The 18,677-nt window shown below is 45.5% G+C and overlaps 1 protein-coding gene across 1 annotated transcript in view; it reads right to left on the bottom strand.

Annotated features, from left to right (window-relative positions):
* The window catches only part of Ccbe1 (collagen and calcium binding EGF domains 1), a 198,752-nt gene extending 187,860 nt beyond the window's left edge, over positions 1 to 10,892 (bottom strand). Inside the window, exons 1-2 of the mRNA XM_026393198.2 lie at positions 10,759 to 10,892; positions 10,296 to 10,376 (exon numbers count right to left, since the gene is read on the bottom strand). Of these exons, the coding sequence (XP_026248983.2) occupies positions 10,296 to 10,376; positions 10,759 to 10,892 (215 nt within the window). The remainder of the gene's footprint in view (positions 1 to 10,295; positions 10,377 to 10,758) is intronic.
* Positions 10,893 to 18,677: the final 7,785 nt, after the last annotated feature.

Here is an 18,677-nt window from a genome sequence, read left to right as displayed (position 1 = left end):
GAAGCGAAAGCCCTCACGTTTCTCAAGGCCCCGGACGTTAGTCATGGCCCCAGTTTCCCAGCGTCACAAGACACAGCTGATATCACCGCAAGAGTACACCCCTGAGCTCATACCACTCGGGTGAGGACAGCCTAATAGTGAGTCAGGCTGTGTCCAAGCAAAGGGACAGACGTGTCCCAAAGCCACTCAAGGCCCGTTTTAAAGGCTGGACAGTGAGAAACATTTTTTTGAGGAAACAGGATTCAGTGAAGAGACAGGGCTCAGCGAGGAAGCCTAGATCCACAGGCAGATGGTTCAGAGCTGCGCCAGGGCAAGTCCACACCGAAGCATCTCTAACAGGGCACAAAAACTTCTGCTTAACCCCCCAAAGTGCAGCGACTGACCAGGCGTGGCCCCAGGTATACCAAGACCTCACTCACACCCCACCAACACAGGATGGCGGCTGAATTGCCAGAGCCACGGGCCAGGCACCCTTTCCCATTGACCTTAGGGTGGTCTCCACCAACTGTAATTTACATGTTCTAAGACCCGAGAGCATGCCTCCCCAAAAGGCTGGGGGGTCTCTGGTAAAGGACTCGGAAAACTTCAGCGTGGACAGATGCACAGTGGACCTCCAGGCTGCCCAGATCCCTTCACACATTCACTTTGAACAGTCCTGTGACATCCTCCCTTGCTCTGAATATAAGGTCAAACTCAAATTGCATCGAGAATTCAGTCACTTAGGAACAGTTTCGCGTCTTGCCAGCCTCAAAATTCAAAGGAACCCCTCATTCAGGGCCTCATGGGCACCTCAACACAAGACAGTTGATTTCTTGATCCATAACCATTTGTTTCTATGATTTAGTCAGCATAACCACTGTTCTAACACTCCAAGAAGCAATTAATCATAAGTATGCATGTATACAGTCAGGGAATAGTGACTGGCTCAAAGACATGGTAAGAATTGTGTTAGAATTATCAGGTCAAGTCACAGAAAGCATTGTGTGTCACATGAAGGAACTCAAGACCATAAAAAGCCTTGTGTCTGCCAAGCATGGGGGTTGAGACGTTCTCAGTTATCAGAAGGGAGGATTGCAGGGTGAGGTGCCACTTACAGATGGGATGGGAGAACCTCGGCCAGCAGAGATTTCCTATCATACTATGTGGGGGTAAAAAACTGTTTGATGCTCACAAGGAAAGAATAACACAGCCTGACACTGGAAAGCTTTCATTTATAATATGCTGAGCTGTGTTTACATCTCCAGAAGGTTCATGCAGTGCAGCAACAAAGCAATTGAAGAAAAAAAAAAAAAAAGATGTACCAAAGATGGCTAAGTAACTCCAGACCAAGATAAGCCTGCAGTACAAAATGCAAAGTGATGTTGGGAATCTGCACCATGGGGTTTGGAACTAATCAGCTTCAACACAGGATTTGAAAACAGTGTTCTATTCTTGGTCCACTTTGACCCACAGCATCACTTACTCCAGACTAAGCCCGAACCCTCACAGTAGAAAGGAGATGTCAGTGAGAGGGAAGCGAGATCTACCAGCAAGAATGAGAAGCATCAGCACGTTAATGGTTCAGATGTGGGCTTTAGCCATGGATTTCCACTGAAGAACCTTAACCTGCAGCAAGTGCTAAATATGTGAAAAAGACACAGGCTTAGGGGCCACGAGATAAGAAATGGAGTTTATTCACCCGTCTTCTGAAAAAAATAGGCTGCTCACCTTCTTATGCTTTCCAAGTCAAGGACAGTAGTTTTAAACCTTTGCTGCATTTTTAGAATCAAAGAGCTCAGATTCTGAGTGCACCTCCAGAGTTTGATACGCTGGCCTGGAGTACAGCCTGAGAGACAGGATTTTAAAAGCTCAGGTGATTCCAGGGTGCCCACTGCCAGTGCCTTCAAGGAGGCAGTAAACAAGCATCACAGGCAGGGCATTCTGAGGGACTCATCCGTAGGGATCGTACATGACATTTTTATCTCTTTGGCTATCCAAAGCTTAGGGTTTTCTCTTTGATATCTGTTGATATTCAAGACTCAGCTTCCCTCTCCCCTTCCAGACATGTTCCAGTTAGAAACGCCAGGTTGAGTGACCTCTCAAGCATGGAGTTACTACCTAAAACTTCTGCCCATCCAACCAGGCCAAGGCACATGAGGATCTCCAGAAAACATAGGGCAAAGGTCAAACATGACCATTGACGAGTTTGTAAAACCCCTTCACCACTAAGAGCCCACTGATGATGTAATCAGTGTTCTAGTCTTTTAGATTCTGCTAAGAACCAAATTCCAGTACTATGTGTGGTGCTAAAAACCTACAGCAGGGCTGCAAGCATGCTCAGCACATGCTCGAGCACTGAGCTCTGCCCCTAGCCAGGGAATGCATTTCTGCTTTGGGGCAGCCTTACTTCCCCAGGGGACCATGGGCAGCTCAGACACAGCTCGCAGCAGAGCTTAACAGTTTAACAGTCTGGGCTCCCAAGAAGGCAGCCTGTACTCTACCATCGAAAGTTGTGAGCCATTCCTCTGTGGGAAAGCTCTCAAGTCATCAAGAGAATCTCAACAAAACCAAGGAGGAGAGTTAGTGAAAGAGCTAGGGCACGGCCTCTGGGCTGGCTTGTAGGTGGCCTCCCACCTCCAAAGAAATGGTGCTAGAGGCAGAGGATGGCAAAACTCACGTTTAGGACACAAACTTACATTTACTTTTCTTATCCTCTTAGAGCTGAAGTTCAAATGGACACGTCAGCAAGTGGGAAGCCTCCACATGACTCAGTCGTCTCCCACATAACTCATATCTAGGGATCTATTCCTGACCAAGTTTCCATGCCTAGGTTTCTCCTCTTTGCTCCACTCTACAGCATTCCTTTACCTTCCTAATACAGATGAATTCAAGCCATCCCTCCCCCTTCATTAAAATACCAGATTTTGCTTCTGATTCTTTCCAGTAGTTCATTCTTTACTGCTTCCTCCAATACTCGTCATCAGAAATAATTTAGATGTTTTCAAGAGCTTTATGAAATAGCATTGTTAAAGACGAGATTAAATTTAAGTTCCCAAGTTCATTTATGGATATACTGTGCAAAGGTAATTGTGAAGTAGTATATATAGAATTTGATAGTTGTAAAACCGATTGTAATCCTATGATTTGGAGTACTCTTCATTGAGGATGTCTTTTTTTTTTTTTTTTTTTTTTTTTACAGGTGTGTTCCTTAGTATACATGATCGTTTGGTTTTTGAATGTGAAAAGTTTTGTATTGTACAAATTCAAGAAAGTTTCCAAAGCATATGATGGATGTATAAGTCAAAGGCAGCAGGAAGAAAGCCCAAGACCGCTCAAGGATTGCCTAAGTGGCATAGGAAGGCCTATCATGGAAACAGGTAGAAAAGTACTTGAGCCCTGACTTCTGCTTGTCCAAAAAAAATAAAACCAGCCTCTTGAACTGACAACTCAGGCTCTTGTAGAGTATCCTTTAAGGATGAAGACTTGAAGTTCCAGCTCAACAAGAACTTGAGCTCCTGGAGGTCGGGAAACTAAGGCACATTGAAAGATGTTCGGTCAAGAGATTCAAACAGAGCATGGCAGCTCACAGGTGACCCAGAGATGAAGCTGATTAGATGACTATACAAAAGTCACCTCCCTGATGGTTCAGACATGTAGACAGTGTGTCCTGCAGAAGGAAACCCACTCCTGGAAGATTAACAATGAAGACATAACCACCACCCTGCCGCCTACAAGTGTTTCACAATTGCCCAAAAGATTCCGATCCATTTACGACAGCTGTAATACAGATTTAGGAATGTCGGAGCAGCATGCCTTCTTATAACCCTCTGCTTATAGTCGCTGTTTTTTGAAAACCAAAGCTGCCCTCAATGGAGGTGAACTGAGCTAGGGGTGTCTGTCCCTAGTGGGACAATTCTGACACTGCCCTCTACCTCACAGGTCACATGGCAGAGAATTCATCTTCTATGTAATGCTGTCACATTCCAATTATCTTTAGAAGCAACTTGGGGAATATGCTAGGTTCTTGCTAGTCCTTCTGCAGGAAAAAAGCTCACTTTACCACCATCCCTGGTTTTCCTGTCCCTGCTTGGAGCCGTGGCACTGCTTCTCCTGAGAAGACACAGCTGGGCTACAGGAAATTTCCAGATCTAGCCCCCAAGTGTGACAGTCAGATGTGCGCCAAAAATATCTTTAATATGTCCCAAGAGACATCTTCAGCTCAAATTCCTCTACTAGAAGTTTAATTAAAATCCACAAATTCTGTTAGAACACAAGTTTGGAGGGTTAGGTTTTTTTGGGGGGAAGCCTTGCTGCATTCCAGATGTATCTTAAGCACACAGAACAGCAGTTGGTATACGATAAGCACCCAACACCCACAGATCGAAAGCTATTGGTGAGACTGCAATTAGTAAATGGCTTCATGGAAGAGACCTAGCTTGGCAGAAGAGGAGCTGCAGATGTCATAGCTGTTTACTTTTTCATCCGCAAAACAAAAGCAATGAATTAGAACAGAATGAGACCTTTGTTCTCCAGATAGTCCGCAAACCCCAGCTTGGGCAGCCCCTTTAGCTCACAGAAGTGCTTGGGTCCTGCTGAGCAGGAAGACAGATACGGGAAGCCGAACAGCAACTGATGTGGACAGATTGAAATACAAACCTTCTCCTGAGAAAAGAGGATCTAAAATAAAGGATGCATTTGGTTTTTCCAGGTGCACCCCCCCCCCAGCTTCATTTGGGAAAAATGAAGTTAACCAGAGGAAGTCAGGCAGCAATCATTACAACAATACGAATGAATAGCAACCAGTTCCATCTCCAAGGATACAGCCTGATCGGGCAGCCTCTTGTGCCTGGTTTAGTTGTCAGCGGTTTCTAGTCACTTTCTGAGAAGGAGTGAGAAGAGACAGAACCTTGCCTTAGCCCACCCGTTCTTGTGGAGGAAGGTATCATCCTCCCCTTCAGACCAACAGGTGAGCCACAGGTCCCCAGGTATTTAAAGTAGCAACAGCCCCAAGAATCCAGCACTAGTAACATAACAGCTAAGATGAAGCAGAGCTGGGGACCAAGGAAAATGGCATCACTTCCCAGAGGAGCAGTTCATCCCTGGTTTCTACAAGAGCATCCCAATCTCTCAGCTTTTAAAGGACACACACCTAGGCCTCCCAGGACTTCTGTTGATGCCCAGCAGGTTTAAGTCAAATCTCAGCACTCTTTCCTTTAAAACACATTCACTCATTAACAAATGTGCCTCGGCCACTGCATCCAGGCATAGGCTGGCCTCTGAGGATATGGCTGGGAATAAGACAATGACCCGTGCCCTTGGAGGGTGGACAGTCCAGTGCTGCCGACAGCCTGGTGCACATGAGAAGCCACCTTCCCCACATGGAATTATGGCCCTCTGTAAAAGACTACGCTCCATCCCCACCACTTCTCACAACTTTTGTTCCTACCATTCCTCCCAGTAGGATATGGTTGGTTGTGAAAACACTGCTTTCTGAAAAGGGACTCACAGGACCTGCAGGAGCCAACAATTCAGAACGATCTGCCATGCCTGTCCTGGGTGTGCCAACACAGGATGGGAGGCAACAGATGTTTCTCAAAGAGAAGCCTTCACGACCCTGGGCAAAGGGCACACCTCTGTTCATCTGCAAAACGTGGTAACCCCAAGTTTTAGAAGGCTATGTCCTCTCACTGATCTATAGTCTTAGGTAGATAGTACCTTGGGAAAATTAGCATCTTTGCTCCCCAAGTTACAGAACTGTCCCACACTTGGGGAAACATCTACAAACAAAGCATGTTGGCTGGTGGAGCCATTTCTGGCTGTGGTCTACATACACTCTTCAGAAGTACTGTAAAGTTCCGAAAATCCAAATAAGCAGTGTCCATTGAGCACCTCCTTCAAGCACACGGTGCCACGTTTAATGAGATGCAGCAATGACAGGAGGGAACACTCACCCAGCACTTCCCGTTTTCAGTCTCTGAATGTTTGGCCTCTATAACTCAACCCTTTTCAGCCGCCTTATGACTTCAGCACTAGCAGGATGCTTGTTTTGTGAAGACAAAGCCTGGAGATTTAAGAACTGGTCAAGATCGTGAAACAAAAGCCGAGATTCAGAACGCAGCAAGATGTGTCAGTATTTTGCCGTGATCAAAACCCCTCCATGGGGCCTGATCCGAATAGTGCTTTCACTACAACTTTCCTTCACTTTCCCCCATGATTAGAGCCCACTGCTGTCAATCCTATGGCATTGCCCTAGTTAAGTGTTCATCTTGGTCTACAAACTCCAAGTGAGGAAACTGCAAAAATAGCACATCAGCCTCCATGTTCTGGTAGGAATTGCAACATACTTGCATCATCTCAAAGTCAGTTTCTGCACCCTTGACTCATCTTTCCCATGGGAACATCAGCCACCCTAAGTAAAGTATTCCCTATGTATAAGGGATCCCTCAGGTGAGTTAATGTAGGAACATAGGCATGGCTGAGGCAGGAGGAACACTGGTGCCCCTCTCCACCTGGAGGTCCGTGAGTCAAGGGAGCAGGAAGTCAACTAGTACAGTTGAGACACCCAAGATGCTAAAGATCCACTAAGAAAACTCATCTATTCTTCCTGGCTGCTTATCTCAACCCCATCATTAGCACTGAACTATACAACTTCAAACTCCATTGTACAATGTAGCATATTGGCTGCAGTTTATAAAACTTTAGTCTTTAAGCCTGTAAACTACAGAAGATCCGAGACTGGATTCTTTTATCCTCATTCTCTAGGACTATTTTGAGCTAATAGTTAAGGATTTATTAAGGAATAAAATTAGAATGTTTATTGGATACAGTCTCAAACCTAAAATCTGGGTTTTATTCGTCTTTGGCACACAACATTCTTTAAAGAATCCATTTATCATTTTATTGGTGTAAAACCCAATAAGATTAAACAAACCTTTTGTTTAAACTACATGGTTTAGGAAAGGAAAATATCAAGTTGTGGGAAAAGCTGACAGCCACAGAAGAGCAATACCATAACATGTGCTTGGTTTGGCTGCAATAAATTCATAGTTACGATCAGAGTCGGGTGTTATTTATCTGAACTACTGATCCTACTTCAAATGCCAAGCAGATTCGTTCCCTTTAAACTCCTCACTTAAAGCGGTCACTGGCATTATTGCAAGAGCATTTAAACTGGGCATTCAGCAAATGCACCTTGGAGGTAGACAGTCTACAAGGACATAGACCGAGACTGAGAAAATCCTAAAACTGTGCATTTTGAAACCAGTTTTGCATACAATAAAGTCAATTACCCAAGACAGACCTCAAGGGAAATAAAGAGATTACTGTGAATAGATGTGGATGAAACCATCTTGAAATGCAGCGCCATCCGAATTTAGTCTGCCTTGGATCCTAGATCTAGATCATTCATCCCATCCATAGGTACCTCCAGGATAATGACAGGGCCCAGGCTTTGAAGCCAGATCAACCTGGATGCAAGTCTTGGCTCCGAGACCTTAGCTTTGAGATGGTGGGCATGTTACTTAGTCCCATTTAATCCCGTTTCTGGTTCCCCTTTGCAAGGCTAGTGCAAATGCTGAAGTGTGGTTCTGTGGGTGTATGGGAAGTACATAGGAGAGTGCCAGATTACCAGGCAATTGCTCTACTTTTCACTCATAAGATGCCAAGAGCTGAGAGGTGCTTAGGTGAAGCCACAGGAGTTTCAGGGACAGGGAGACTACTTCGAGTCCACCTTTAAGTCATGTAGGTCACAATACACTTTTGGTTATCATGGCAGATCAGATCTCACCTACCATGCTTGTTTTAGTTACATCTACTTTCCATATCAGTAACTGAAAAACACTTTAACAAGTCAAGTTCTCTTGTGCCGATAAACATTCACCAAGAACACCTGGAAAGGGTGGGATTCTACCTAGTCCACATTCTCTGGGACTATAATGTTACATAACCCATCAGTCAAGTCCTTGCAGAGTGATTTCCTGGCAAGCAGGTGGTTCTTATTTTAGGTTAATTTGATGAAAGTGCTAACTGCTCGCTCTTCCATGGATAGTCCCATGCTCCTAATAATGGGTCCACAATCGATTTACTCTACGTTCCAGGATTGCAAACCCTGTTTTCTATGGCAGTGCTTCAAGGTTTGAAAAAAAAAAAAAGATGACAGAATTTTAATATTTATTTTTTAGTTTTCAGCAGACACAACATCTTTGTATGTGGTGCTGAGGATCAAACCCAGGCCGCATGCATGCCAGGTAAGTGCACTACCACTTAAGCCACTTCCCCAGCCCCTCCATCTCATTAATAAATCATAATTTGTATCTTAATCTACAGGTTTAGGGGTCTGGGGAAGCTCTTAAAATTTTGACTAACACCCAGATGATACAGTGGGTTTCTAGACTACACTTGAAGCAGCAAGGGCCACAGGCCCAGGACAATCAGTTCTCAACCAATGACACGGCATTGTGCCATGCTCAAGGCTCGAGAGCATGATGAAGGTATCAACTGCCAACTGAGATGAGTTACGGGAATAGTGTAAGATCAATGGAATGGAATGCCCATGGAACTTGACTTCCATGGAGCTGGGGGGCATGTGAATCTAAAAACTAGAGAAAATTCTGAGGGACTTACTTTTTCCAAGCCGAAAAATCTCTCCCACCCAGAAACTCCTTACTCTTTTCCTTGAGACCAAAATACCCTCTGCTCCCAATACACTTTGTTTACTGACAGCTACCCCACATTTGGAGGCACTGATAGTGTGTGGTTAAGACAGGGTAAGAAATATTTAGGTGTATGGCAACCTAAATAGCTTGTTGCTTTAAGAAATTTGAAAAAAGTTGGTAATAATAGCATAACCATCAGGCATATCAGATTTCTGAAACCCTGGTGTGCACTGTGCAAACTTTCACCAATTTGTGAAGTCTGACCTTTTAGGACTGAATGAACAAAACATCAGACATTTTCCATGTTAAAGGCTTTAAACGGCAGTGATGGCAAAATATGTCCTGAGGACCACTGTGGTCGGTTGTGTGGGGCTGGAACTAGGCAAGCAATCCTGCTCCCCACCCCACCAGGTCATTTCACCAGCTAGGCCACTGTGCTCACCCAGTTCTAACCACTGAAAGTCTTTACCAGCTAAGTCAAACATCTTTTATCCTCCAACACCTAGTTCAGTCATCACCCTCCATGTCATAGGAGATGGGACCTTTCCCAAGCCCAAGCAGCTAGCGATTCATACAGGTGATGGTTATTTCATTGCTATTCCCAAAGCAATTTAAAACCATGAGCACGAATGTAACTGGTGGTACCTTTGAACCACAAAATTAACCAGCCCTGGAGCCACTGTACATCTGAGTCTGAGCTCGTGGAATGAAACTGCTTGCAGCCAGAGTGTTCCGATTGACTCAGCAGCTACAACATAAAACTTCAAGTACAGTCCTGGGATTTGCTGTTGCCTTTTACTACCCAAAAGTTATCCCAGTATACTAGACAGTGTTGAGTCTCAGAGGCAGAATTTGGTATAAGAATGTGATCCCAGTAACTTGGGTAGTTATCATTAAAAGGCAAACAACCGACGTTTACAGGTGTGTACCTCCTAAGTCCAGAGACTGGATCAGAAGCCAAGAATTGAATGAGGAAAATTCCAAGTTGGCCCTCACCTCCAAAATGCTGTAAGCACAAACCGGGGTTCTCCACTTTGGGAGAGAAGAACCAACTGTTCTTACCTCCTGTTGGTTGATAGGAGCCACCTGGGGGACATTATGAAATTAGATTCCTTAGTTCTAACAAGCAGCCAAGTGATAGATGTGACCCAACACACCTGGGTGTCATATTTTCATTTAAAAAAATCATTTTTCTGGTGTCAACAATCTTGACGTTTGTTTTCTTCACTGGAGAAGATCAACCACCCTCGATTCTCCCCCACAGGCCTTGTCAGTGATACACTGTCCTGACACAGGTCAAGAGATAGTGTAAGTGCAAGTCTTGTTGACTATTTTCAAAATAAAACCATTTACCTTCGCCATGCCCCACCGGTTACACCCACAGTTCAACCCATTCTCCTTGCAACTCTTTCCTTTTTGATCTCCATCAAGCAAGATGTGATAATCAGAGGGTGATAATCATTCCCAGGGTTTGAGGGCACTCCAAATGCAACTCCGTTGTCCTTCTTTGCTTTGGCCCACCCATAACAAAGGTTTGCACCAAGGAGAAGGCACCCAGCACGTCCCAGTGTAAACCCAGCCCCCTCCACACCACCCCTTTACAGCGCGGCGTTTCCCAGGTAGGGTGCGCGGCGGCGGACTCCGCAGAGCCCCGGGGCTTACCTGAAACACGTCGTGAGTTCGCCTGAAGACTTCAAACACGGGTATTTGGTTGTCGAAATCTTGTTTTCCGAGCAGATTTCTCTGAGAAAGTTGGGGGGATAAAACGTCAGCAGGAGAGCTAAGGGCAGCGGGAGCCCTGGGATCTGCGTCCTGGCGCGCGGAGCAGGCGCGGGTCCCCGAGCGCATAGCCACCAGCCAGAAGAGGCTCGCAACCGGGCGACTTGTCCCCAGCCAAGAGGGACGCTGAGGAGGCTGGGCGCAGGGAGACGCAGCGCCCCAGCCCGCGGATACCGGGAGCCCAGGCTGCTGGCTCCACGGGAGCGGAGGTACGAGTCGCCCAGGGCAGATGGGCAGCCGCAGGAGGCCGGAGGAGCCGAGGCGTGCGGAACTCCGCGGAGGTGGGCGGTGGGGGGACCCCCGCACCCCCCGGAGCTCGCCCACCGCTGGCGCGGATGGCGCTTACCTGTCGCTGTCCTCGGAGTTCTCCCGGTAGGTCCACGTGTGTCCCAGCGCCAGGAGCAGCAGCAGCGGACCCAGGCTCCGGCCCAGCTGCCCCCGGACCGCTCCTCCCCGGCTCGGAGGAGGTGGCGGCACCATCAGGGAAGCTCCGGGCTCCTTCCCCGCGCCGGAGCTCTCTTCCCGCCCGGCGGTCGGGCTCCTCCGTGGCCGCCGCTTTCCTTCTCCCCGGCAGGGGGCGCCAGAGAGCGGGGGCGTTTGCACCACCTGTACAAAGCGCAGGGTCTACAGCGGGTTACCGGGCGGGGGGTGTCAGGCTGGGTGTCCCGGGACTGAGTGCAGACTCTACTGGGAGGGCGTTTATCTGCCGGCGTGAGGATCCCAGGGCCAGGGCTGCCGGTTAGGACGTTCACGCTGGACTGACAAGACTGGCTTGACTTGGCCCTGGACTCGCCCTCCACTCTTCCTCCTCTGGGAGCGAAGAGCCGGGTGGGGAAAGCAGGCGGCTGTTTGCATTTTGCATCAGGGTCGCACGCCTAGGAGGAGGAGCCGATTCTCACCCCGGGAAAGGGGAGGGGAGGAGAGCGATTAATAGGCTTCCTTCCTGCTGTCAGTTGATTTCTAAAGCCTAGGGTCAAGCCGAGGTTTGACTTTTCCCTTTGAGGACCTGCACCGTGCTTTTCAGCTACCCCCATTTTCCTCTTAGAGCACGGGAGGAAGAAGCTTAGAAGGCTGCAAGAGTCTCCCCAAGAGTCTCCCAAATCTTTTACAGACCTGAAATAGTCCTACTGACCAAGTGGACTTTCATTAAAGTCTCTTAGAAGAAAATCCTCCAGTTTTACTTGTTGGTAAAACTTGCCGCAGCTTCCCCCATAACTCGAGATCAGAACGCACACCATCACTCGCGAGGTGCTCGCCCTGAGCTGCTTTTAACTGATTTTCCACGCCACGCACAGGGTCAGCAACGCCTTGCCCATCAGCAGAGACACCTGGGTGAACCGGGCGGGCACGTGAATCACAGGTCCTGCTACGTGCTGTTTGAGGCAGCCCTGTTTACAGGTACCTTGTAAAACCAGGGAGGGAAGGGTATTGTGATCCGTATAAGTTAGCTCTTAACACTAGTGCACTTCAGGAGTTTTCTGTGCTTGTCAAAGAGAAATTTGAGACAGAGATGTGAACCACAGAACCAAGCAAGTGGTGGTAGCCAAGAATTAATTTGGAAAAGCAAAATATTTTAATGCCCCATCTGTAACATCTGAGCGTTCTGCCTCTCAGGACTATGTGAGAGGTAGCTTTGCTCACAGTTATCCTGTGCGCATTGGTTAGCTAAGACAGGTGTTTTGATTTACCTGAAATTCTGGTCAGCTGAAAATTTTCATGCACGTCACATAACACGCTGACATTTTTGATAGCAAAGATATTCTCATTCCTCTGTAGAAAGCTTTGTATTTTCCAAAGGTTTTTCCACTTTCCCAATTTGATTCTCACAAAATTCCTTGAACCTCAATATCTCATTTCTTAGTTCAATACTGTGGCTTTTTTTTTTTTCCTGCAAAGCTTACAAAGAGAGAGGAGATGTCCATATAATGCTTGATATTAAAATATGGTCCTGCTAGTTAACAAAAAACAGTTGATTTTCAAATGGTAATTCAAAAGACACTTCAGAATCTTGCAGAACTTTGAGAGTAACCATTTTAAGGTGAGGGGAAAAACCTGGATTTAAACCCAGGCAGTGTGGTTACCTAGATGAGTGAGCAGGCAGTAATTTAACTTTTTGAAATGCAGTTTTCTCATTTGTGAAATGGGGAACTCTCCCTCTTAAATATTTATAATGCAGTAATGCATATAAAGCATTTTTACACAGTGCCTGGCATATATTGCAGCTCAGGAGATGTTTAACTCATTATTTTACACATAAATTATTGCACAGCATGAAAATTGAGGTTTTAGGTTTCTAGATTTCTAGCTTTTCACTTTTTAGATAAAGAGGAGCCTTTTTTTTTCACAGCAGTTCCTTGAGTTCCTAAAGAGAGACCTCACTAAGCACATGAAAAATAAACCCATCCTGGAGTTTATCAAAACTGATCACTTTAAATTGTGCCAGAAAAGTGCTTGATCCCATCTTGGAAGGGAAAGGTCATCTTTCAGGCAGAAGGTTCCATATTTATTTTCTTAACAGTTACTCTGTTTTGAAAACTTAACATTTTTTTTCTCATCTTCACTTGTTTTGTTTTGCTACTATTCCATTATGGATACTGGTTCTACATAGAGCATGGTGTAAGAGATTAGTTATTGGCTTCGTTAAGTAGTACTTACTGAGCCACGTGTGTGGACATGTAGCCTTTCAAGAAAAGTAATGCATGCTACAAAAAGATTTTTAAAAAAAAATGGAGCCATGTCCATTATATGAAACTGTGTGGCACAAAATTGTGTCAGAGCTGCTTATTTTTGGTTCTCTATGCCCAGCACCTATGAGGAGGAGGGGCTAGATACTCTGCAGAGAAACTTCAGATTTGCCTGGAGAGGAATCTTATGAGTAGGTGGTCAGAGCATTTTTGCAAGAAGTGAGCAACTGAGACACTTTTTAAAACCCTTTGGTTGTAGGCCTGGAATGTCAACCCATTGGTAGCTACTGACAGCAGATATTAATTGTTGAGATGAGAGAGGGAGGAGCTTGGGCCAGAATGCAGAGCCTAGCGGAAGGAGCTGTGGAGGACCATATATGGATACCAGTTACTGAAAAGTTAAACAGTCCTGCAAAAGACAAATTGCATTTGCTCAGACTGCAGGCTGGGAGATGCTAGTAAGTGCCGAGGCTGCATGTGGTAGGAACCTCAACAGTCTCAGGTTTTCTGTCCTCATACCCATGTTCTCTCCAGGACCTCCCAGACCCATGTGAGCCCAGTTCATCTGCACCATCACCTCATCTATGAACCCCTGGTGTAAGAGAACCTGCCCCTTGCTCCTTCATAGCCTGTTGCAAAGATTAATGATATGGACCTAAATGCTCCTGGGGGGAGGTGCTGTGTTGTTATGTCTTTTCAGTAATGTTTTCCATATAGACCTGTCAGCTGCCCTGAAACAAACCAGATACTGGAAAGCTATACAATTCACCAGCATGTCCTAGGGGCTTGGGGCTGTGCCCAGGGCTCTTAGAGCAGTCTTTGCTACAGGTTAGATTCCCTGGTGGAACTGATATTGTTAAGAAGTAACTGCTAAATGTTGCCTGGGGGTGGCTGAGATCAGCTGGCTGCAAGATAGAAGCCAGTATTCAAAAATAAAGGGGGGAGGGGCCGAGGATATAACTCAGTGTGGTAAGGTGATTTTTAGCAAGCATAAGGCCCTGAGTTGATTCCCAACACCATGGGGGGAAAAAGAGAAAATAAAAAAATTAGACCACAGGGTAGGTCCTCAAAGGACTTCAACATCTTTATGTATAGTCTTAGAAAAGAAAGATCAACAAAAAAGATAACATGCTATAAAGAACAGACTACACTAATTGGGACATTTAATTTCCCAAATATTTAATTTTCTTTATAAAAAATATTTGTGGTGACTCACAAAAATACACTAATTTTTAGTGCATGCATATAAAATAGGGCAGTTCAGGCAAAGGAAAAATCAAGATTGAATAATAAAGCCAAAGTAGCATTCAAGTCCTGTGCTATGTTTAAAGCAGATCACAAATCAGTTTTCAGATTCTCAGAAGACAGTTCAGGACAACTGCATGATGAGTTACAAAAGTCCATGTAACCATAAGCAAAGGCCTATCAACTACTTTTTTAAAATGACAGATGTTTCCTGCTGTTCTCCCTAACATGTAGCAACAGTCTCCTGTCTTTAAGGTAAAGGCCTTTCATAGAATCAAGATTCAACAAGGGTAAGCCAAGTTCACACTGTACTGCAAGGGATCGACATGATAAGATGGACCCCAAATCATCAGGTGACAGAGATAGCTTCCTCCTTTTGATTGACATACAGCCAGGTCTACTTAAAGAATTAGGGCTACATCTTAAAAGTGTTGGAGTATGATAGTCCCCAAGCCAGTGTGAAGGATAGCTTGAGGCAAGAAGAGTCAAAATGTTCTTAGTACAGTTGGAAAGCCCTGGTTTGGAGGTGTGTCCCTTACCTCTGCACTAAGACAGCCTTAGCTTTAACTTGCACAAGTTCTGAATGTTGTTGAAGGTGTGGGTCTCTGGAATTTTCTCCCAAGACAGGAAGAAATGTTTCACACAGTCACACAATTTGTGCCCAATTTTGAAGTAAAAGCAACTTTTAAAGATTAGTTAGCTTTATGTACAGATATGCGACTTTTAGGAGAGAAAAAGTGCAAACAATACAGAAAGAGGAACTTCTTGCTCCTTGGTTGCATGTCTCAAGAATATAAAGAAAATCCTCAGCATCACATTAAGAAAATAAAATAAAGATACTATGTGTTCATCTACAATTAAATATTTTTTAAAAAGAATAAAATACCTATAGAACCCATGCCATCAAAACATTTGTACTTAATATGAGTAAAAATACAATGGAGGCCTGTTTATAACATAATGCCAAGAAAGCTACATTCCTGCAAGTTTTTTAATGATCATTGGTGATTTTCCAGGAATTTGGTACATAACTACAAATATTTATGAAGGAATTGGTATGTGCAAACATTGTTCTAAGCACTTTACAGGTATTACCTCATTTAATCCTCTTGCAATCTTCTGTCATTTATTCTTTTATTCTCTTTATTTTAGAAGTGAGAAAACTGAGGCAGTGGTTTTAATGAAATGTCTGAGGTGGAGTTTAAAAGCAGTTTTGACCCCAAACCCGTGCTCTCAACCCTACACTAAACTGCCTTTTGGACAAGGGAGCCTCAGGGTAGTTTCCTCCTAGACTGGTAAAAATACTCTCTCCTAAGACAATGACTGTATCCTGTGTTTTTTGTTCAGGGACAAATTTTTTTTTTTTTTTTTTTTTTTTGGAAGGCCCAAGGTTCACTGCTGTTGCCAATAACCCTGAGAATCTATCATCATCCATGCGCAGATACAGTCCTTCTTCTGCAGCTCTGTCAACCAGTTGGACCCATAAGTTCCCCCCTTTGTGTATTAGCTGACCTCTCTAGCAAATCTGTGTCTACTGGACTGGTCCTCGTGGAGGCAGTGAGTGCTGCTATGGGAATACAGGCTTGAGAAGGAGGCTAGGTTTCCAAACACTTGGAGTTCCTGTGCTTGTGCACACCATCCTGCCAGTCCCATCCCTGGATCTGAAAGAAATCCTTATCAGGTCTAGAATGCTCATGAAGCTCAGAAATTATGAAAACAGGGAGAGCATTTTTGCACTTATCACAAAGAAATACCTGGAGAAAATGGTTGGAGAACTTGAGAGTTCAGCCTCTTCCTTTGGAACCCCTTGATTAGAAACTGAAATCCAGAAAGAACAAAGGAGGGTTGAATGGTTTTAAACAAGGTTTGGGACAGATGGTTGGAGAGCTTTGAATCTCTCTTTCCTTTCCCCCCATTCCCACCTGTTCCCCAACAACACACCCACAGGTCCCAAACGTTGAAGGTTTGTCTGCAGTGAATGCTTTAAGATCAGCATGGTTCTGCATTCTTGAGTCCTAATCTTTACCAACAATGCAGAATCCCCACGGAATGCCAGATAAAGTAGGTTGACTTGGTCTGTTTCGCTTAATTAGCATGCATCCCTTTTTGTTTGTGGTGAAACTGGGTAGTTGTTTACCTTCCTTCTGCCTGATCAGTGGTGTTGAGACCTGAATGTATCTCTTAGAGATGTTTATGTGGTTTGGAGCCTCTGAAGAGTGGCAGGATCATTCATTGGAGAGCAAACAGTCTTTCTGAAGCTACTTCATTTCCACCATCTGTCTGTGGCATAATTACAATGAGCCTGAAAATCGTGCATTGGCATTTGACATGTATTTGGCTTCTGGTGTCTCCATGTCCTGTAGAGGACTAATGGCCCCTGATCCTGCGTGTCTGTAACCTGACATTGAACTCTCCAAGTGACCCTCTCTGAAGTCCAGTCCCTCTCAGGCTGGTGTCACCCCTGAACAGTGGCCCTGATGCTCTGTTGGGTCCTTCTCTCTACCCTCTACCTTCCGCTTGCTTTCGCGTCCTTTCTCTTTTTCATCCGTCATCTGGGCCGTCATTCCTCCTGGGTCCCAGGCTTTCCCTCGCCTTCTTCAGCCTTTACTGTCTCCTTTGTTTGCTCTTCCTCTAAGAAGGTCCCTCCCTGTCTGATGATCCTGTTTCTTCCTCTAAATCATTGGTTATTGACTGAGCAACAATCTGTTACCAGAGGAAATTTGGCAATATCTGGAGACATTCTTAGGTGTCCCCTCAGGGGCTGGGGTGCCTCACTCACTGGCAACAGGGGCCAGAAGCCAGGATGCTGCTCATCACCCTGAGAAGCCCAGGGCTGCCCCGCCCCCTCACACAAGGAGGTGTCCTTCAGCTCAGTGGAGCCCAGGTTGAGAAATCCTGCTCTGAACAGCCATTCGTCCATCCCTGCACTCAACTTTAATTTTTTTTTTAACACCAGTTTCCAAATCTCCCTCCCCACATGGCCTTTGGCCTCCTCTCCCTTCTACCCTCAGGGCTCTTTCTTGCCTCCACAGCCTTCAGGCCTCTGCTTGGTCCCATCTCCCACTCCCCAGGCTTCTCCCTCCCCCTCGGCCTTTGTTTTCAAGGCTCAGTCCAGCCGCTACCTTATCTCTCAGCTGTCCTGGAGTGACCCCAGGATCTGTGAAAATATTTTTCTTAGAATTCCACTTATTTTCCAAGTTTTCACAGATCCAAAGCAGTCCTTAAGCTCCATGTTTCTGGTTTCAAAGTCTTTCAAGCATATCACCTGGGCCTGACCCGTGTGGGTGCTGGCCCTCTGCCCCATCCTTCCCGCTCCTTCCTGCCGTGCCCCCCTCAGCTGCCAGGTTGCTGGTCCCAGGGGCTGCTCTCCTGCTTTTCTTTGTGATGATGACACATGTGTTGGCTTGCTTTGTTGGCTTGGTGGTACCTGCTCTTCTCCTTCTGCAAGAGAGGGAAGCAATGTCTTCCCCTACCTTCATTTACCCTTTAAAATAACCAGTGGATGTTGACCAGATGCTGGGCAGTGCTGGGCATGGGAGTCACTAGAATAGATGAAAGAGAAACTGTCTCCAAATTCTAGAGGACAGACAAGCAAGAAAAGTAACAAGGTACTTATGCCAAAACCAGCGCTGCCTGCTAGAAGAGGTCAAGGCTACTGGAGCTGAAGGGGGAGAGGCCTTGTTCCTTAGTTCCTGGAACAAGTCACCACAAGCTGAGCAGCTTCTCACAGTGCACATGTAGCTCACAGCTCTACAGGTCAGAAGTCCAAAATCAGTCTATCTGAGTGAAAATCAAAGCATCAGCAGGATGCAGGATGGATTCCTTCTTTTTTTTTTTTTAAATTAGTTGCTCATGACAATACAATGATCTTGACACATCATACATTTGATTCAAATGGGGTATGAATTCTCATTTTTCCAAGTGTACAGGTTGCAGAATCACATTGGTTATATGGTCACGTATATACATACAGCCATACTAGTGTCTGTTGTATTCTGCTGCCCTTCCTATCCCCCCTCCCCTCCCCTCCTATCACCTCTCTCTACCCAATCTACTGTGACACATTTCTCTTTTTTTTTTCTTCCCCCTCACATCATCAAACATGTATTTTGTATTCGATGAGGGTCTCCTTCCATCTTCTGTGCAATTCCCCTTCTCCTTTCCCTTTCCCTCCCACCTCTCTTCCCTATTTAGTGGTAATCTTCTTCTCATGCTCTTCAATTCCTTCACAGGCTCCACAGGAGGGTCATTCCTTGATTTTTCTGGCCTCTGGGGGCTACCTGCTTTTCATGACCTCAGCCTCTTCAGCCAGCAGTGTGACACCCTCTAATCTCTT

Source organism: Urocitellus parryii, chromosome 13 (genome assembly GCF_045843805.1).
Source record: "Urocitellus parryii isolate mUroPar1 chromosome 13, mUroPar1.hap1, whole genome shotgun sequence".
Taxonomy (NCBI): Eukaryota; Metazoa; Chordata; class Mammalia; order Rodentia; family Sciuridae; genus Urocitellus; species Urocitellus parryii.
This window is presented reverse-complemented; position numbering and strand designations above follow the sequence as displayed.